This window comes from Pseudonaja textilis, chromosome 5 (assembly GCF_049901715.1).
Source record: "Pseudonaja textilis isolate UNSWEBS1 chromosome 5, rPseTex1.2, whole genome shotgun sequence".
Lineage (NCBI taxonomy): Eukaryota > Metazoa > Chordata > Lepidosauria > Squamata > Elapidae > Pseudonaja > Pseudonaja textilis.
This window is the reverse complement of record NC_141994.1, coordinates 24,703,067-24,725,025: the sequence shown is the minus strand read 5'-3', so window position 1 is coordinate 24,725,025 and position 21,959 is coordinate 24,703,067. Positions and strand designations below refer to the sequence as shown.

At 40.9% G+C, this 21,959-nt stretch overlaps 1 protein-coding gene across 12 annotated transcripts in view; it reads left to right on the top strand.

Moving 5' to 3' along the window:
* MAGI2 (membrane associated guanylate kinase, WW and PDZ domain containing 2) overlaps window positions 1-21,959 on the top strand; it is a 566,496-nt gene that overhangs the window by 357,126 nt on the left and 187,411 nt on the right. For 11 of the 12 annotated variants that reach the window (XM_087934361.1, XM_087934362.1, XM_087934363.1 and 8 more), the window contains one exon: window positions 17,072-17,287. The exons of the other annotated variant lie outside the window; for it this stretch is intronic. In XM_087934361.1, the coding sequence (XP_087790487.1) occupies window positions 17,072-17,287 (216 nt within the window). The remainder of the gene's footprint in view (window positions 1-17,071; window positions 17,288-21,959) is intronic. 12 annotated transcript variants of the gene reach the window in all.

The following is a 21,959-nucleotide window of genomic DNA, read 5'->3' as shown; positions in this document are numbered from 1 at the left end:
GCAGAAGTCATAAGCTAAGGACTGCTTCTACCTGTTCTAACCCAATGTGCACGGGAGTCATTTCAACTCCCATTGTTCTCATTAGATCTTCTTGTTCAAAAATATTTTTCCCCCTTCTCAGAAAGATACCGAGCTTTGGTAAACATCGTCTTAGCACTTTTGAAGTCGGGAAGGGTTGCACTTGGAGTGAAGTGCTTCCATTCACTTTCCCAAGAGAGGAATTGATTTTTTTGTTCCTCCTCCTTCTTGGATGAGGCTGATCTTCATGATCTAGCTGAGGCAAGCTGAAGCATGCGCAGGGTGACACAAGTTGCAATTATGGCTAGATGTGAGAAAGACAGAGGCACCTTTCCATTTGCGCAGATGGTGAAAAGAGAAATGTCTACAGTTCCTTTGGGTGAAACTACTAAGTGTATTGCTTCTATGTCATTTCAGTAAAGAAAAAAAAAACATAAGTTAAATAGCAATAGTGCTTAGACTTATATAACAGCCCACCGCTTGAAAGCACTCTCTGGATGGTTTCCAGACTTGGCGTATGGCCTCTAACAATCTGGGTCCTCATTTTACCGACCTCGGAAGGATGGAAGGCTGAGTCTACCTTAAGCTAGTCAGAAATAGCCTGCAATACTGCAATACTGCATTCTAACCACTGCGCCACCAGGAAGAGAGAAAGGGAGGAAGAGAGGAAAGAAGGAATAGCAATAGCACTTAGACTTATATGCTGCTTCACAGTGCTTTCCAGCCCTTTCTAAGCAGTTTACAGAGTCAGCAATCCGACCAATCTGGGTCCTCATTTTACCCACCTTGTAAAGATGGAAGGCTGAGTTAACCTTGAGTTGGTCAGGATCAAACTCCTGGCTGTGGCAGATTCAGACTGCAATACTGCAATCTAACCACTGTACCACCAGGAAGGCGAATGAGAAAGGGAAGAAGGAAGGAAGGAAGGAAGGAAGGAAGGAAGGAAGGAAGGAAGGAAGGAAGGAAGGAAGGAAGGAAAATAGCATTTAGATTTATATACCAGTTTATAGTGTTTTACAGCCCTCTCTAAGTAGTGTACAGAGTCAGCCTCTTGCCCACAACAATCTGGATCCTCATTTTACCAACCTACAAGGATGGAAGGCTGAGTCAACTTTGAGTCAATCAGGATCAAACTGCTGGCAATGGGCAGAGTTTGCCTGCAATTCTGCGTTCTAACCACCCTGTCACCAAAACTCATGAAAATTTGAATCCAAATTAATCCTAATGGGTTTTATAAATTTTATGCAATGAACTGCTTTCAATCTTGTAATATGTTTAACATGGTCAGGAGAAGCAACTTCCAAGAGATTAAACGTAACTCCAAACAAACCCTGTTATGCCAAGTTGATGTAACTTTGCTGGTAGTTTTCGACTTATGACCACAAATGCTCCTGGAATTTTGGTTGGTTTTGCAATTGTAATCCAAGTGGGACTGAGCTCAATTTTACAATTGCTTTTGCCATGGTTGGTAAGAGAATCGTGTGGACTTGAGTTCGAATGTGTAGCTGTTTTTGTTTGAAAGTACAAAAAAGAAAGGTCATGAAACACAATCACATGATTGGTCAAATGGTTGTCCAATTTCTTTTTAAAAACCTCCAGTGATGGAGCATGTACAACTTCTGAAGGTAAGCCATTCCACTAATTAATCGTTCTCACTCTCAACCAGATGCAATATTCCAAGTGTGATCCTTTAATCTAGTTAATATTCTTTGTTATTACAAAGTGTTTGCAGAAGAATACGTTCAACCTCTATAAATGCTGAAATGAATGTACGATTGTTGTTTTAGGTAAACAGTTTGGTGCCTTCTAACTATTTTGGAACATCATTTCCATTTAACAAAAGCAACAAAAAGTTATTTTAAGAGTTGTAGCTGACATCTGTCATGAAGTTGAACCAGCTGGCAAACTTCCACATTACTTTATTAATATAATAATTATCTGCGTTTGTCAAAATTTCCACCCTTTTGGCTTTGATTTGCCCTATGAAGTTCTATCCAGTAAATCAAAAACATTGAAAGTTTAATTCCAGCTTCATTATCTTCACTTAAGATTCTACTCGTTTCACCTTTGTGTGTTCACCATGACAACAAACACACTTTCCAGTTTGCAGCCATTTTTGTTTGCAGACAAATCAGAATCATCTTGTTTTTCAGACAAGAAAAATGCAGATGTAATTAAGGCAAACAAGATCAACAGTTAGATACCCTTAATACTGCAATCTAATTCTTTGTCTAAATACCATTTAGAGCAATCTGATATTGCCCCTTTTTTCATAGTACCACCTAAGGAGAATCACATCTACATCTATTAATTATATCTCTAGGATTCATGCTGGAATAGGGTTTATTTTACAAGTGCAAGGCAAGAAATGTAATTATTTATGGTGGTTGGACTTGCAAGTTGATACCCAGACATAGTCATGAGTGAAAAATAAGTAACACATCAAAAGCCAATACTGTAGCTCCTTGAACTCATAACTGTCTATAATAGGTCTCAGAAATGAATAGAGTACAGTAGAGTAGAGTAGACTTGTCATGCCCCTGTCGGAATCTGATTCTGAGGGGGAGGCTGAGCAGCTGACAGGGAGTGGGAGAGTGGCTCCATTGGCTGTGGAAGAAACTGGGGAAGGACACAGTCTGGCTGGGCAGAGCAGGGAAGAGGTAGAGCAAGGGAGAGGGAATTTCAAGGAAGATCCACCCCCCTTTTCATCCTATGGCATGCAGGAAGGAATGGAAAAGGGAGCAACATGAGTTGCGTGGCTTATGGGGGAGGAAAGGGCCCTGATTCCCTTCATTAGCTGCAGTTGGGAATACGGTGTTTAAAAGGGAGTTAGCGCACAGCAACTTGTTGGAAACAAATCATGTATTATCTTGTTTTGTGAAGGTTTATCTGGGTTCCTGGCATCTTCCCAACTGTGTGTTTTTGGGGGGTGGTTTTGGCCTTATCCTGCCCCTGTCCAGTTAATTGCTGCAGCGTGGCTTGTGTGAATTTTTATTTACAATTTATATGTACTTTGTTTTTGGACTGAATTTCCTCCACTTAAAGACTGTTCTTGGGAGAGTTTTTTCTCCAGCTGAAAGTAACTGGACATTTGGGGGCAAAGTTGGAGGTATTAAAGGGACTTTTCTTACATATGTGACTGCGTTGCCTTTGTGCCACACCCTGGGTCATCACAAGAGTAGAGTAGAGTAGAACAGAACAGGGCAAACAGAACAGAACAAAACTTAAGCTGGAAGGGATTTTTCCTGCCTAAATGTAAAACTTTGCTTTTCTCCATATTAAAATTCCTTTTGTTGGATAGAGCCCATTGTTCGAGTTTGTCAAGATCTTTTTGGATCCTGAGCTTGTCTACTGGGGTGTTGGTTACTCCTACCAGTTTAGTGTCATCTGAGTTCTCCTTCTATTCCCTCGTCTAAGTCATTTATGAAGATATTGAAGAGTACTGGGCCTAAGACAGAGCCTTGTGGTACCCACTATTTACTTCTCTCCATGTGGATGTAGTACCATTAAGGACTACTCATTGAGTACAATTTGTCAGCCAGCTACAAATACATCTGGTAGTGATGTTATCTATCGCACATTTTTCTAGCTTACTAAGAAGTAGGTTGTGGTCTACTTTGTCAAATGCATTATGGAAATCTAAGTATACTATGTCCACAGCATTCCACTGGTCTACTAATATAGCCACTTTATCAAAGAATGAAATAAGATTGGTTTAGGCATGATCTGTTTTTAACAAACCCATTCTGGCTGCTAGTTATAACTTAATTTGCTTCCAGTTGTTCAAAGATCTGTTTTACCAGCTGATATATTTTGCAAAAGATACTTTGACAACGATGATATATCAGAATAACAGAATCAAACTCTTGGCTGTGGGCAGAGTTTTCCTGCAATACTGCATTCTAACCACTGCACCACCATGGGTCTTAGATGCTTAGCATTCTTAGCAGTGTTTCCATTCCTTTCATTTACTTCCAATAGTTCTCAGGAGAAATATGTCAGAGGGAATGTATCAAAAATGTACCATTGCCAAGAATGGCAGAGTGAGAGATGACTCCAAACAAACAACTTGTTGACAAGAGGCCAAAGAGCAGAACCATTAATCTCCCGCAAACCTTATTTCCAGTCTTCACTGACTGAAAATTTAAAAACATATTGACCTTGATGGGAGAGATCACTCTTTGTGTCTCTCTTAGTTAGCAAAGTATTGAAAGTCAATTCTACACACGTTTGGAAATATTGATCTAAGAGCTTATAGGCCATTAACAGAGGCTAATGGGAAAAATCAGACTGTAATCCCAATTTATTCATTAAATTAAGCCTCTTTTTTATTATTGACTTCCTTACACAGATTCTATTTTTTTGAAAGCTTGGCACTTGATTTATATATATATAAAAATATCCTTGTTTTATGCTGACAGATACAACCATTTGTTTACTTTCAGTTTATGAGCACAATCCAAGACAGTTTTTTAGGTCTTGGATATGTCTAAGAAACTTTAGATCTCCATTTATTTATTTCTGTATTGTTCACAAACATTTGTATGTGTCCAAATCTGACAGTCCTAAGTGGCTCACAATCAACTCCATAAATATCTATAAAATACTGCTGAAACTAAGTCCATTTCAAGCCAATAACTGGTGTTAAATGTCGGGCTTCAAAAACCAGGATTACACAAAAGTCCCAGTTCAGAAGATTTTTTGAAGCTGGTCTACCTGCTTTCCTTAACCACTAAGCCACTGCACCAACCTATATTTCTATAACCTATAGCTTTAGATTACTATCACTAAGTGTTGTATCCTATGATTTATGATTAATGCATTTTTATGATGATTATGATCATGATTTATCACTTGTGGCTTGTATGTGCACTGAGAGCTTATGCACCAGAGGCAAATTCCTTGTAGTAATAATCACACTTGGCCAATAAATAATTCTATTCTGTTCTATTCTATTCTATTCTATTCTATTCTATTCTATTCTATTCTATTCTATTCTGTTCTGTTCTGTTCTGTTCTATTCTATCCAATCCTATCCTATCCTATTCTATTCTATTTCAATTCCATTCTATTCCATTCCATTCTATTCTATACTATCCTGAATTTTATCCTGAATTTTATCCTGAATTCTATCCTGAATTCTATCCTGAATTCTATTCTGTTCTATTCGATTCCCTTCGATTCTATGTTCCATTCCATTTCATTCTATTCCTATTCTTATTCTGCATTCTATTCTATTCTGCATTCTATTCCTATTCTTATTCTGCATTCTATTCTATTCTGCATTCTATTCCTATTCTATTCTATTCTGCATTCCAATATCTATTCTATTCTATTCTATTCTATATGACTTGACTAGCCTTGTAAAGAATAATAACCTTATTGGAGCAACTTTTACAATATAGAATGTGTATTTTCAGTGGAAATGGAATTAACCATATATCTATTGAGAATCTATCAAATCAACGGCTTCCAATTTCTAAAGACCATAAATTCCATATATTCATCCACTAAAGTAAAGGTAAAGGTCTTTTGATCAGTGGGACTTCAAGAAACCCTTGCTTTACAAAATATTTCTCCATTACCAGGCGATTCTAAGGGTCGAAGTGAGACCCTGTCACATAAAAGGGCAAAGAACTGGGATTAAGACTAGAAGCAAAGTGCTAAGATTCTTACTCACAAAATTGAAGCCCGTATTTTAGAATCTGGGCTGCATCTTTTAAATAGTATTCAGTACACGTCAGAACTAACTTTAGGTAATGGATAGATCTGGCAGCTAATCAATGACTAGCATCTTAATTTCAGGCAAAATGCGGGGCAGAAAATGTCAGGCAAAACCAGTTTTCTACAGAGGTGCCTTGAAGATGGCCAAAGGAGAGACAGCACAGTCCAAAAATAGCCCATTAAGGACAGTAATTGTGAGACGCGTAGTAAGCTTAAAAGCCTAACCTGTATAAATGGTGCCGCCACAAAAGAAAGGAGCAGACACTTCTAACTGGGTGGGAATTTCCACCCTGCTGTGCATCATTGAGGGCATCAAATAATATTGAACTGGGGAGCACAAGAGAATGAAATAATTCTTGTCTCTAAAGTGTGTAGAGTTTAGCTGCTGAACTCAACTCTCCCATTGGAAGATACTGGCAGCATTTGGAAATGTTCATCTAGCTCAGGGGTATAAAACTCAAGGCCCGTGAGACGGATCTGATTTGCAGGATGCTTAGATCTGGCCCACTCTGGAAACAGTAAGGAAACGGCCCCTGCAAGCTAAAATGGAGGGTCGCATGCAGCTCTCAGAGGCTCCGTTTTACAGATAACAGATAATCAGAGTTGGAAGGGACCTTGTAAGTCATCTAGTCTGACCCCCCCCACCCAAGCAGGAGACCTTACACCATTTCTGACAGATGGGAGTCCAATTTCTTCTTGAAAGTCTCAAGTGATGAAGCTCCCACAACTTCTGAAGGCAACTTCTGTTCCACAGGTTGATTGTTCTCACTGTCAGAAAGTTTCTCCTTATTTCCAGGTTGAATCTCTCCTTGTTCAGTTTCCATCCATTGTTCCTTGTCTGGCCTTCGGGGGTTTTAATCCACTTAAGTCTCCAAGATCCCTCTCACAGTTACTGCAGTTAAGTCTGGTTTCACCCAGTCTATATGTATCCTTTTGTTTTTTCTTGCCTAAGTGTAGGACTTTTCTCTACATTGAATTTCATTTTGTTAGATATGGCCCAGTGTTCTAGTCTGTCAAGATCCAGATCTTGAGCCTATTCCCTCAACACTGTCCAACTATTTACAAAGTCTGCAGTACTATTACTGTTAATCTTCTCATCACTCCTTAACACCTATCCCCTCCCACTTGTGACTGTATGACTGTAACTTTGTCGCTTGTATCCTTATGATTTATATTGACTGTTTCCTAGTATGATTTGATTGCTTATTGTACCCTATGACTATCATTAAGTGTTGAACCTGATGATTCTCGACCCTTGACGAATGTATCTTTTCTTTTATGTGCACTGAGAGTATTTACACCAAGACAAATTCCTTGTGTGTTCAATCACACTTGGCCAATAAAGAATTCTATTCTATTCTATTCTATCTTCTTGGGTGTTAGCTATTCCTGCCAGCTTAGTATCATCTGCAAAGTTGGTAAGTTCCCCTTCTATTCCCTCATCTATATCGTTAATGAAGACATTGAAGAGTCCTGAGCGTAAGACAGAACCTTGTGGCGGACTTCCGGTTTGAAAGGCTTCAGTAACAGACAAAAATCTGCGATTGTACGCAGTTTCTGTCTGGGCTCGCCGCTGGAGCACCCCGAGCCGTCTGGTCTCGGGGTTAAGCCACCCCATAGAGGTGGTGAAGAGGGGGGAGACCACCAGCAGGGTTGAGGAGAGCCGCATCTCTCTTCAGCTGGCCATTACTCCCTTTCCCAGAGGCGGTTGCAGCAGTGGTCAGAAATGGCCACCACAAAGGAGAACTCGACCAGAAAAGAATGTGCAGGAGGAAGATAAGAAGTGAAAGTTTTGGCTGACCGGGTTAAATTGTAAAAGCAACAACCAACGTACCCTGGAATTTAAATATACAAAAAATAACATTGCTCCCAAAGAAGAGTCGGAAGCAGTGAAGGAAAGTGAAAAGGGAAAGGTTTGGGTTTTTTTCTTCTCTCTCCTTCCCTATACTGACAACTAAGAGACTTAAATAAGAAATCAGAAAAATCCGCTTTGACATCAATAGGCAATTAAGCTGAAAATAAAACAAAATGCCAACAGGATAATAAAGATTTCTGGACATTAAAATTTTTCTTTTTCATAAGCAGGAAAGGAGAGAAAAAGAATAAGGGCAGGATCTGGAAGAGAGAGGAGACTGCCTGGAATTAAAAAGAATCTACAGTAAAACTTCAACAAGACTTCTAAAAGATACATTTTAACTGAAACTTTGCAACTAAATAGTAACCCCAGGAAGAGAAAGTGGGAAAAAAAAGAGCAAAAAGAAACAGCTTGCATGTATTTGGATTATTTGGTGATCTTTGGATTCTTGGTTATTATATTTGAATGAGTAAAATCAATTGGGTGGTTGTTTAAAAATTTATACAATGGCACCACTTCTGGATGAATTGAAAATGGAACTTTAAAAGTACAAAGAAGATGCACAAGAAGGGAAGGGTTCTTTTGGCTTCGTTTTTCAATTCTTAGAAATGGAGAAGTGGAACTATGAGAAGCAACAAGAAAAGACTGCAAAACAAGAAGACTGGGACAAAGAAGAAGCCATCTTTAATGAACAAGTAATTCTATGTGGGGAAGAAAAGGAAAGTGGGGGAAGAGAATGGAGAATTTAAGACTTAAAAAAACAACCAAATTCGAAAAATAATTCAAAAAATAAGTATAATACTGGAAAGCAACAGAAAATGGGAATACAGAAGAGAGAAATAGAGGTAGAGAGACAAGGGGTAAAAAGTGGAGTGGGAAGAAGAGAGGGAAGAAGGAAAGGAAAAGAAGTTACAAAGGACTGGAGCAAGATATAGAGAAACAGGATCTATTTAGAGATAATGGGATTAAAATCTAACTGAAAAAGGGATTCTGTAAAGGTACATAAGATTGTATTGTTATATTAGTAATAGAAATAACTTTAGAAAATTGGAAACAACGTATGATTAAAATGAGGGATAAAATAGGTAGTGTAATTTAGTGAAATTTTTGTGAACAAAATAAGTGAAATAAAATAAATGAGAAAATTGAATTAGGAAGGAACGGGAACATTTTAATTAGTTAATGTTTTATAAAATATAAGTGAAGAGGGAGTGGAATTAACTATGGAAAGCTTATAATTGTTCCCATAGAAGTATATTTAATTGAAAAATAATGTTAAAGATGTTAAGACTTTAATGAATATTAATATTAATGATAGAATTGAATTGGAATGGAATGTTGTTTTAATTATATTATACATTTATATTTTTTTTCTTTTTTTAAGAATACAGTGTGTATTTTAAGAATGTACCAAGCAGAATCCGAATGGAAGTTATGTATTATATTGAATGTTACAACTTTAGGGAAAAGATATAAAGGCGTCGTAATCCAATCAGTAACTACAGGAGAAATTTTGTTTAATGAGAAAAGATAATAGATAATTGAAACAGGACAGACAAAAAATATAAATACAATGATTTGAATTGAGATGAGATAATTAAAATAAAATTGAGAAAATTAAAAGAGGGGAGAAGCTATGCAGAAAATGTAAAATAGTAATAAGATACGGAATAGAATATAAAAATGAGCATGAACCTGAATTTGTGTAATCCGGGATTACGCTACTTTCAAAAAAGATGTTTTATTTGTAGTTTTTTTTCTCTTTGTGAAAACTCAAATAAAATTTACAAAAAAAAAAAAAAGACAGAACCTTGTGGCACCTTGCTGCTTACTTCCCTCCATGTAGACTTAGTCCCATTAAGGTTTACTTGTTGAGTATGGTTTGTCAGCCAGCTACAAATTTATCTGGTGGTGATGTTATCTATCACACTTTTTTCTAGCTTACCAAAAAGTAGGCTGTGGTCAACTTTGTCCAATGCCTTGCAGTTTTCAGCCACAACAGCTTCCTGCAGCCCCCTGCCAGAGAAAACAGAACTCAGGTGGGCTGTGCACGGCCTCTGCAAGCTCCATTTTGGCTGGTAGAGGGTTGCAGGAGGACATTGTGGCAAAAAAAAATGGCCCCTCATCAGAGTCATTGCTCTCCTCAGTCATCTGCACCTGCTGCCGGCTAACCTCTGTCTCTCTCTCTCTCTCTCTCTTTCTACCAACTCCATTCGCTCTTCCCCCTTGGAGCTCTCAAATTGCCTTGATGCTGATCCTGACTCCCACACTTCTTCCTCCTCTGATTCAGCTGCTGGAGGAGCCGTCAGCCAGCAGGCCACAACAGATTTGCAGTATCCCACAGTCACATGACTCCATTTTAACAATAGTTTTACCCCAAACTTGCATTTCCAGTTTTCAGCAAAAAAAGCACCCATGGTGAGCCATGAGTTCACTTCATGACCACAGCAGCTGCATTCATGACCGCCACAAAAAAAAAAAACTTGTGAAATAGAGGCAATCACATGACCGATGTGTTGTATGATCATCACAACCTATGACTGCAATCGACAGGCTCCATTAAGGTCATATCTCAAGGACTCCCCATATCTCTCTCTCTTTCTCTCTCTCCATTAGAGCCTCAAACAGTGCAAGAAATATTCTGTGGAAGAGCAGGATGAAATGTTTGCTTTCCTGCTATCTTGAGAAGCCTTGGAGGCATCTATCAAGTTCAACTAGGCTTTATTAATTGAGCTTGGCAACCTCTAACTCATGAAGATATTTATTTAACCCTTCAGCCTCTCTGAACTTATCTTCATAGCTGCTCACATAGACACAGGTTTGCTGGGAGCAGTCTATTGTTTACCGAGTCCTCCATATTTTTTTACTGTCTCCAAGAAAACTAAAATATAACAGTTTTCAAATGGTAGTGATTTCTCTGGTCCTAGGAGGATTAGTTTCTTATTCACAGGAACCTCATGATAGAATACAGAAGTTCTTCCTGGAAATTTATATGTATAATAAATCAGAAAAGCCAGTTTTCAAAAATGACATGTACATAATAGTACCTACAGAATAACAGAGTTGGAAGGGATCTTGAAGGTCTTCTAGTCCATCCCACTGCTTGAGAAGGAGACCCTATACCATTTGAGACAAGTGGGTATCCAGTCTCTTCTTAAAAAGACTCCAGTGATGGAGCACCCACGACTTCTTGGCAAGCTGTTCCATTGGTTGATTGCTCTCACCATTAGTAAATTTCTCCCTAGTTCTAGGTTCCTTCTCTCCTTATTTAGTTTCCATCCATTGTTTCTTATCTTGTCTTCTGGTGCTTTGGAAAATAGTTTGACCCCTCATCTTTGTAGGAACCCCTCAAATCCTGGAGCACTGCTATCATGTCTTCTCTAGTTGTCTGTGGAGATTTTCGATCATCCAGGTCGTGGTTGTCCCAAAGGAGTTTTTTTCAAGAGGCCATTGGACTATCTTGTTTTTCTCTGAAGATGTTTCACTTCTCATCCTAGAAGCTTCTTCAGTTCTAACTGGATAGTGGCGGAGGGGGATGGAAGGGTTTTATATTCTTTCCAGACAGCTGGTCATCTATCTCCAGTCCTTTCAGCAGTTCCAAGAAGGTTCTACACCCATTTGCACTCCTCAGGTGATCCTGAGGACACAGATAGACCTCCAAGTGGAGTCAAGGACTCTCTAAAAAGATGCAAATGACCAGCTGTCTGAGAGGAGTATAGATCCTTCCATTCCCCACTGTCCAGTCAGAGCTGAAGAAGGTTCTTGGATGAGAAGTGAAATGTCTTCAAAGAAAAACCAGAAAGTCTAGTTGCCTCTTGAAAAAAGCACCTTTGTGTCTCCTCTAGTCCTTCTTTTCATTAAACTAAAAGGTAAAGTTTCCCCTCGCACATACGTGTTAATCGTTTCTGGCTCTAGGGGGCAGTGCTTATCTCTGTTATAAAGCCAGCGCTGTCTGAAGACGTCTCCATGGTCATGTGGCCGGCATGACTAAATGCCAAAGGCGCACGGAATGCTGTTACCTTCCCACCAAAGGAGTCCCTCTTTTTCTACTTGCATTTTTTACCTGCTTTCGAACTGCTAGGTTGGCAGAAGCTGCTGGGACAAGTAACGGGAGCTCACTCCGTTATGCGGTGATAGGGATTCGAACAGGAAAACTGCCGACCTTTCTGATCAACAAGTTCAGTGTCTTAGCCACTGAGCCACCGCGTCCCTTACTTTAGGTAATTTAAGCATTTCTGGAAATAAATGAGAAGAGACAGCATCCAACTCCAGCCTTCTCTTCATTGCTCAAGTGAACATCATTGCCAAAAGAAAGGACTACATGCTGAGCGACAATGGCCTCCTTCACACAATAACCTGCAAGCTGTGTCCAAAATCATTATGCTCAGCTGGGCTTCCTATAAAGAAATGGGAACTCCAGATTCTGTCAATGAGAAACCAACAACACACTCCTTGCATTCGCCAAGTAATTACCAGAAGAATGAATGAAATGACAGCAGAATGTCTCTACACTTGAGCACCACGATCGTTGAAGTCCAGATGGCCCTATTGCAGTAATGGAATTGATGGATGCCAAAAGGATGGAACACCAGTGTGAAAGAATATAGCTTCGGATTAAAACTCTAGTCTTGCAATTGGAGAATTTATTATTTAGAATAGCCCTAGTTGCTTTTGGGTGGATGGATGGATGGATGGATGGATGGATGGATGGATGGATAAAGGAAGGTAGGAAGAAAGGAAAGAAAAGAAGGAAGGAAGGAAGGAAGGAAGGAAGGAAAGAAGGAAGGAAGGAAGGAAGGAAGGAAGGAAGGAAGGAAGGAAGGAGGTAGGGAGGAATGGATGAAGGAAAAGGAAAGAAAGGCAAAGGGAAGAGGGAAGGAAGAAAGAAAGGGAAAAAGGAAGGAAGGAGAAAGATGGAGGGGAAGAAAGGAGGGAGGGAGGAAGAAAAAAGGAAGTGAGAGGGAAGGAGGAAGAACAAAAGGAGGGAGGGAGGGAGGAAAAAGGAAAGGAGAGGAAGGGAGGAAGAAAACAGGAAGGAACAAAAAAGGGAGGGAGGAAAGGAGGGAGGGAGGGAGGGAAAAAAGGAAGTGAGGGAGGAGGAAGGAAGGAAGGAAGGAAGGAAGGAAGGAAGGAAGGAAGGAAGGAAGGAAGGAAGGAAGGAAGGAAGCAAGGAAGGATGGATGGATGTAAGCAATGCCAATAAACCTGCATTTACAATTGACTGACGGTGGTTTTGTCAGTCACAATGGTGTTCAACTAGCGATCCAGATGTTTTGGGATAGACTCCTACTTGGTCCTGTCTTTGCTTTCTTTTCCAAAGTCATCCTTCGTCTTTTTGCAGGTCTTTTTATGTTGCGGTTTTCTACTCTTCTCTCTCTCCTCTTCTGCTTTTCTCCAGGTATTATTTTTATTATTATTTAATTAGATCATTAGTTGTTGCTTTTGTGTGTGTGTGTGTGAGAGAGAGAGAGAGAGAGAGACGTTGCATACATGTAGCTAATTGCTTTGGAAAGGAAGGAGGACCAAAAAAAAGCTCATAATTTAATCTGCGGTGCCTGGAAAGCCCCAAAGCCTTTGCAGTTTAAGGACACACAGTCTGGTTGCATTAATTTGAACCGTCTCCATCTCAATAAATTACATTCCAGCAGAAAAATTAATTTTCAAATTCGGGCAGAGAGAATGGAAGCGGTTGGGAGAAGCAGGAAGCATGCTTACCTCTCTATCATCATTAGGTTCTCCAAGAGCAAAGACGAGGAGAAGAAATGAACAGATGCGTCTGAAGCACTTAAATATAAATCTGCTTCCAGCTGTAATCCATATGGTTGAAGTTTTAATGCAGATATTTTAGTTTTGCCAGCAGTACGCATTGCTGAGGCCGGAATTTTTCCCCAGCTTATTTCTTGAAGTGGGTATTCTGATCTAGGCTTCCTTGGAAAGCATAAAACACAATCTTACTTCTAGGAAAACCTCTTTTATTTGCACGGCTGTGAATTTCGTTCATTCACAGCCTGCAAGGCTTGGCAAATAGTCTTTCAGGGGAATGTTGACCCACCTTATCGCGCTTGGAATGCAGCCAGAGAACGAATGGCCAAAGGCAAGGCAAGGCCAAACTTGACACAGAGTCAAACAAAACTTTTCAAAGTTTGAATTGACCAGACAAACTAATTGCTTCCTGCAAAAGCTCACATCCTGTTCGCTCCTCTTTTATGTCCTATGGGAGGGGCCAATCATCTCCGAGGTGTGGCCTTACTCCTGAGCCAACCCTGCTTTCTCAATTGTTCTTGTTTTCTGGTAGTCCTGGGAACCGATTCCATAAGCTCCTCCACCTCACTGCTGTCTGAACCCGAAGGCAGCTGCTGACTGCCAACCTGCCCTGGCTCCTTCTCTGCCTCTGATGCAGAGCCCTCCTCCAGATCTTCCTCAGCCTCCAGACGCAGCCCAGGTTCCTCCCCAACCTCCTCACTACTGTCTGACTCTGCTGCCAGCTCCATCAACTGCAGGCAGGCCACAACAGAGGGGACTTGAACCTGTTTTGGATGGATGGATCAGGGAACCGTAGAGTTGGAAAGCTGCTTTGATATCACCCAGTTCAGCCCTGTCCAGGGCAAGTTTCACAGGATTGCAGAGAAGAGCCACAAAGATGATTAAGGGACTGGAGGCAAAACATACGAACAACGGTTGCAGGAATTGGGTATGTCTAATTTAATGGAAAGAAGGACTAGGGGTGACATTAGAGCAGTGTTCCATATCTAAGGACCTGCCACAAAGAAGAGGAAGTCAACTTATTCTCCAAGGCATCAGAAGGAAACACAAGAAAAATGGATGGAAACAAATCAAGGAGAGAAGCAATCTGGAATTAAGGAGAAATCTCTGGACAGTAAGAACAATGAATCTGTCTGGGTTCCAAAGATTGCACTAATTAAATCATGAGCCTCGAGCCAAGCTTCAAAAGAATCCAAAAGATTTATTAGGAGCAACATGCCGGCATTAACCTAAATGCAGCCAACTCTGGCATACATAATTTACAGTCACCTGTGACCCTGTTTCCCCACACCCCTCTGGGTGTGTCATAAATCAGATTCTCCAACGAAACACCATTCACGGGCTGGGTATCATCAATCACACTCTCCAATGAAGGATTTTCAGGGGCAGAAGATCCAGTAGCCTAGGCTAGAATCTTTATAAGATAAGCGTGGAATGTGCTTCTGGTTTTTATTTGCCGTACAGCTCCTTTAGGTTCCCCCCACCCCGCTTCTTATGGCAACTCAGAAGCAGGCATAGGAATGCTTTACAAGTTGACAGAATTAGTGGAATGACTGACTTCCAGAAGTGGGTGCTCCATCACTGGAGGTTTCTAAGAAGAGATTGGACAACCATTTGTTGCCTGGAACAGTATAATCTCTCCTGCTTGAACAGGGGGTTGGCCTAGAAGTTCTCTGAAGGCCCTTCCAACTCTGTTATTCTGTTAGATTGGTATTTCTCAACCTTGGCAACTTTAAGATGTGTGGACTTTAACTCCCCAAATTCCTCCAGCCAGCCCGCTGGTGGGGAAAATTCTGGGAATTGCAATCCACATTATCTTATAAATTGCAAGGTGACAAGAGTCTGGTGCATCCATTACAGATGGTTATCCAGCACTGTTTGAAGACTTCCCATCAAATATAGCAGTATTTCAATCAAATAATAACAGTAAACCAAATAATTGCAGTTTTGCCAGCCTCTGTTATAAATTGCTTGCTTGTTTTGTTCAAATGTCTGTTTAATTAGATGGTTCCCATTATTTTTGAATTGGTGCTGGAGTGTGATTTTATTATTATTATTATTATTATTATTATTATTATTATTATTATTATTATTATTATTATTATGGTTTGTTGCACAGTCAGCCAGATGTTCACACTGGATTTGGCATTTTTTATCCACCTATCAAGTCCTCCCCAAAGATGTGGATGTTTGATGCTGTTAAAGATATCTCTGCAGGATATAAGCTGTTCCAAGAACAGCTGCCTTTTGCAATTGACTGGTGGTGGATTTGTCAATGCCGATGATGCAATTGACTGGTGGTTGATTTGTCAATGCTGATGATGTTCAAGTGGGCTTTAGATGTTTTGGGATTGCACCCGAGACCCTTATTATTATTGGTGGTATCTTTGCTTTCCTTTGCCACAGTTTTTCTATTTCTATTGGCATATCTTTGCTGTCTTCTCCAGTTCTTCCTCTTCTATTCTGTGCTGTCTCCAGGGTTTGCTGCATCTGTTATCCAGACTGTTTTATCTGTCTTACTAGCAATTGTTAAGTCTGGGGTATTATGCAGCAAGTGCCTGTCAGTTTGAATTATCAAAAGCAGTGGCCCCCACCCTTTGGGGCACCAGGGACTGGTTTCGTGGAGAGGAGTTTTTCCGTGGACTGGAGGGTGCGTGGTTTCACATACTGCCTGCATCTGGCAGATGGGCTTTGTTTATTTGTGTGGCCCGGTTTCTGGCATGCTGTGGCCCAGTACCAATTCATGGATAGGGGGTTGGGGACCTCTGGTCTAAGGTTCCTCGTTTTCCATCACTTTCTCTACTTTACAGTCCTACCAATTCTTTCCTGCAGGCAAACGGTATTTCTTGCACAACTTCCAATGCCTCATTGTTGCTACTTTGTCATGCTATGGAGGAGGAGGGGGAGGAGGAGGAGGAGGAGGAGGAGGAGGAGGAGGAGGAGGAAGAATAATTGCACAGTCAGCCAGATGTTCAGACTGGATTTAGCAATTTTGTCTATTGAGTCCTTTCCAAGGATCTGGAATAGACATATTATTGAGGGCAGGACAAGAAGCAACGGATGGAAACTAATCAAGGAGAGGAGCAACTTAGAACTAAGGAGAAATTTCCTGACAGTTAGAACAATTAATCAGTAGAACAACTTGCCTCCAGAAGTTGTGAATGCTCCAACACTGGAAGTTTTAAAGAAGAGATTGGATAACCCTTTGTCTGAAGTGGTGTAGGGTTTTCTGCCTAGGCAGGGGGTTGGACTAGAAGACCTCCAAGGTCCCTTCCAACTCTCTTATTCTATTATATTGTTGGTGATGGTGGTGGTGGTGTTACTACAAATGCTGTGTTTTGGGTGGTTTTATTTTCCATCAGGAAATTTTGTGTGTAGATTAACTGGCTATCGAAGCCCAAATAAACAAGGGAGATATTACAAGCCGTACATTCGAACGCTAGTAGCTATCTGTAACAGCAGTTGTTTTAGTAAAAAGGCTTTCCATTTCTCACTGAAGGGCATCTTTCTATCCACAAATACATATCAAGAAAACCCAGTTGGTGGTGAAATTCATCCTGGCTACTCCCTTGAAATTTTAAAGACGTTTGAGTTTGGAGATCGAAACCTGAAAACTACAGAATGAAATCGATAGGAAACCGTTCTTTCTGAGCCTGTTTTCTGAAACTTTCCTCCCCCTCCCTTTTTTCCCCCCCTTTTGCTTCATCCTAGATAATTACTACGGTACTCCCAAGCCTCCAGCTGAACCAGTCCCACTACTATTAAATGTCACAGATCAGATCCTCCCAGGAGCAACACCCAGTTCGGAAGGCAAACGGAAAAGAAACAAGTCAGTGAGCAACATGGAAAAGGCAGGAATTGAGCCCCCGGAAGAGGAAGAGGAAGAGAAAGCTGTGGTCAATGGCAATAGCATGGCAATCACACCAGGTGAGAACATTTCCACACAGGTTTTCATGCAGACCGAGGTTGCATTATACAGACGGACAACATCAAGATCACGTGAAGTGTTACTGCCATTCTATAATGCCACACTTGGAATTTTTTTGTCCAGTTTTGGGCACCACACTATAAAACAGGTGTTGGGAGTCTGGAAATTGGGCAGAGAAGATGTCATGCCCCTGATGGAGACTGACTCTGAGGGAGAGGAGGATAAGGAGTGGAAGTGTGGCTCCAGAGGTTGTGGAGGAGGTTGGGCAAGGGCAGAGGTGGCTGGGCAGTCAGAGAAGGACCCAGGCCCATCCCCTCACCATCCTAGGACATGCAGGGAGGAAAGGATAAGGGAGAGACGTGGTCTACTTGGGAGGAGAAGGCCTTGATCCTCTTCATGGGCTGCAGCTGTGACAACTGGATAAGAGGACAGACATGCATATGGGCCAGTGCTGAAAACAAGGCATGGAAATATCTCTAGTTTATTGTTCCTCTCTGAGTTTGGCATCCTTCCCAGTGTATGTTCTGATATCTGTGGACATCTTCAAGGCCTTATCTTGCCTGGTTTGTGTTGTTTTTTATTCTTTATAATTTAAACAGAATTTCCTCCTCCTTGTAACTGCTTGTGTGGGAGTTTTTTGCCTCCATTCAAGGATATTTGGAGCTCGGAAGCCAAGTGAAGGAATAAAAGGGGCTTCACTTGTTTTTTGTAACTGTGTTTATTTTGTATTCCACCCTGGGTCATCACAAAAGAGCAATGAAGATGGTTAGGGGGTTGGAGGCTAAAATATTCAAAGAACAGTTGCGGGAATCGGATATGTTTTAGTCTAGTGAAAAGAAAGACTAGGGGCTGACATGATAGCATGTCTTCCAATATTTGAGGGGCTACCATAGAGAGGAGGGGGATCAACTTATTTTCCAAAGCACCTGAAAGCAGGACAGGTAGGATGGAAATGAATGAAGGAGAGAAGCAACCTAGAACTAAAAGAAATTTCCTGACAATGAGATCAATTAACCTGTGATGACCACAAGGCAACACAGTCAAATAAGCAAGAAGAGTCCCTATATTATCTCCAACTTTGCCCCCAGTGTCCAGTTACCTTTAGCTGGAGAAAAAACTCTCCTAAGAACAGTCTTTAAAATGGAGGAAATTCGGTCCGAAAAAAGTACATATAAACTGTAACTAAAAATCCACACAAACCACAATGCAGTAATTAACTGGACAGGGCAGGAGAAGGAATTGAAGACTTGAAAGCCCAGCAAAACACACATAGTTGGGAAGATGTCAGGAACACAGATAAACCTCAACAATACCAGATAATACACTATTTGCTCCCAACAACTAGCTGGTGCAGCTTCCCTTTTTAAACACTGTGTTCCCAGCTGCAGCTAATGAAGGGAATCAGGGCCCTTTCCTCCCCTGTAAGCCAAGCAACTCACGTTGCTCCCTTCTCTGTTCCTCCCTACGTGCCCTAGGATGAAGAGGGAGTGGGCCTGGGTCTTCCCCCCTTGCTCTACCTCTCCCCTGCCTTGCCCAGGCAGACTGTGCCCTTCCCCAGTTTCCTCCACAGCCAACAGAGCCACACTGCCACTCCATCAGCTGCTCAGCCTCCCCCTCTGAATCAGATTCCAACAGGTGCATGACATAACCAATGGAACAGCCTGTCTTTAGAAGGTGTGGGTACTCCATCACTGGAGGCTTTTAAGGAGAGAGTGGGCAGCCACTTGTCCAGGATGGATCCCCTGAGTGAGCAGTGAGTTGGACTACAAGACCTCCAAGGTCCCTTCCAATTTTATTACCATGTCATTGTGTTCTATACTCAGCATTTGTATACCCATAAGCATATAAAAACTGCCCTCTTAGATTTCACAGCCTCTGAAGACACTCTCATCCAGGACTATTTAAGATGCCTTCCCTCTGGGTCAGGATTCTGAATTTTTGTCAAGGAAACTCACTTAACAAATGTGTTGCTTCACGTCAGAAATTTTGGGCTCCATTGTGGCCGTAAATCAAGATCTATCTGTATGAAGCAAAACACCCAAGTCATTCATGGAAATCCTGTTTTAAAATAATTAAAAGTCCAGTGTGGCCGATTTGTGTATAGTTCCAAGTGAGATGAAAATCTCTTATATTATTCATAACCAATGTTTGGGGCCTTTTTTTATTCACAGAGATATTGCTGTATCCATATCTGCAGCCAGGAAGATGCCAAAGTCACTTTTAAAGTGATATATAGTTTAGAATATAAAAAATGACATGAGCATAGCTTATCTCTATCAAGCGTAATGCCTTCCATTCTTCTTCCAGCCTGCATTTTTCTGCAGATTTTTTTTCCCAACTGCACCCACCTAATTCTTAAACTGAAAAATATTTCTCTGTCTAGAAATATTGGAGCAGATTGTTAATGGTTAACATTAACAATGAAACAAGAGTAAATTTATATAATTGTGGAGTGTTCCCCACCTCAAATTATAGGAAATCCATTAATTTGTTGCCTGAGAATATGGAAACATTCTTTTAATTATGTATTTCCTAAGGGCAGGTTAATTTTGCAATCACCCAATAGGTGATTCAAAGCCAGAAAGCTAATGCAACAAGGAAAATTGAGATCGTTTACCTGTCTTTCGTGCTACAGGGATTAAATATTGTTGAATAAAATCTGGGTCGGCATGATGCCTTTTCAAAATAGAATGGTTGTGGATGCAACAAATAGGGAGGAAAATATTTTTTTCCGAGGTTGCTGATTATTGAATAGCAGGTGTTTGCATTTCCTGCAATAGAGTTGGGTGAGAGAAGAGATGGCTTTTATCCCAGCTCTGAAAGATATTTGAATCAGAACAGAGCTGGAAGGTGCCTTAGAGGTCATCTAATCCAACCCCCTACTCAAGCAGGAGACCCTATACCATTTCAGACTCTTCTTAAAGACCTCCAGTGATGAAGCACCCACAACTTCTGAAGGCAAGAAGTTCCACTGGTTGATTGTCCTCTCCTTAATTCCAGTTTTCTTCTCTCCTTGATTAGTTTCCATCCATTGTCTTGCCTTCTGGTGCTTTGGAAAATGAGTTGTCTCCCTCTTATTTGTAGCATCCCCTCTGATACTGGAAGACTGCTATCATGTCTCCTCTAGTCCTTCTTTACTTTACACTGGCCATATCAATTCCTGCACCCATTCTTTGTATGTTTTAGTCTCCAGGCCTTTAATCGTCTTAGTTGCTCTTCTCTGCATTTTTTACAAAGTCTCAACATCTTTTTTTTTTGCAATGGTAGTAACCAAAACTGGATCCAGTATTCCAGGTGTGGTCTTATCAAGGTTTTATAAAGCCTTAGTAAGAGAACACCAAGCACCCCACCACTGTCCTCCTCCTTCCTGTCCTCCTCCTCCTCCTCCCCTTCCCCTCCTCCTCCTCTCCACAAATCTCCCTCTGTTCTAGAACTGATGATGTTACCTACTTTGAGTAATGAAACATCTGCAAGAAAACCACCAAACTCAGAGAGCACCAAGGACCCCCTCATTTCAACCCTAAGCTCCTTTAGTAGGTTCCGAAGCAGGTGTTATGCCCAGAGGAGTAAAATACTAAACCTGGTATTAGTAAAAGACTAATAGTAAATTAGTAAAGGATTCAAACTGGCTATGCAAAATCAACATAATTTGGTCTATTTGTAGAGTTAACAGTATTTGTTACTCCAGAGACTTCTGTAGTGCAGGAATATATGGTCTTCCTTTTTGGCCTTTAACAGATTAACAGAGTTGGAAGGACCTTGTAGGTCATCTAGTCCAACCAACCACCCAAGCAGGAGACCGTACACCACTTCTGACAAATAACAGTCCAATCTCTTCTAGAAAGCTTCCAGAGATGAACCTCTCACAACTTCTGAAGGCAACTTCTGTTCCATCAGTTGATGCTTCCAACTGTCAGAAAATTTATTCTTATTTCCAGGTTGAATCTCTCCTTGATCAGTTTCCATCCATTATTCCTTGTCTGACCTATAGGTGCTTCAGAAAATAGCTTGAACCCCCCCCGCCTCCTCTCTGTGGCAGCCCCTTAAGTATTGGACGACTGCCATCATGTCTTCCCTGGTCCTTCTCTTCACAAGACTAACCAAGCCCAGTTTCTGTAACTGTTCTTCAAATGTTTTAACCTCCAGTCCCGTCATCATCCTGGTTGCTCTTCTCTGTACTTTTTCTAGAGTCTCAACATCTTTTTTATATTGTGGTGTCCAAAACTGAATGCAGTACTCTAGGTGTGGTCTTATTAAGGCTTTATATAGTGGCATTAGTATCTCCCTTGATCTTGATTGCATCCCTCTGTTAATGCAATTTAGGATTGCATTGGCTTTTTGGGCTGCCACTGCACACAGCTGGCTCATATTTAGCTGGTTGTCCAGTAAGACTAAGCCTTCTCCCATTGGCTTCTCCCATTGGCTGGAAGGAGTAAAGATGGAGCACAAAGCCATTCTTGATGTTCTTTAATCATCAAGAATGAAGTTATTCCCCTAACCGCATTGATAATCCTTTGGACAGATCGGAGCGTGGAAATCCTCCCATGCAGTCTTCTCTGAACTTCCTCATAAAACTCATGTCTGTGCTTTTATCCTCCTTCTGCGATGCAGCTTAATTTTTGAAAGTAGGTCGCCTAAAAATGCAAGAGTGGTTTCCATTGGTTACAGTAA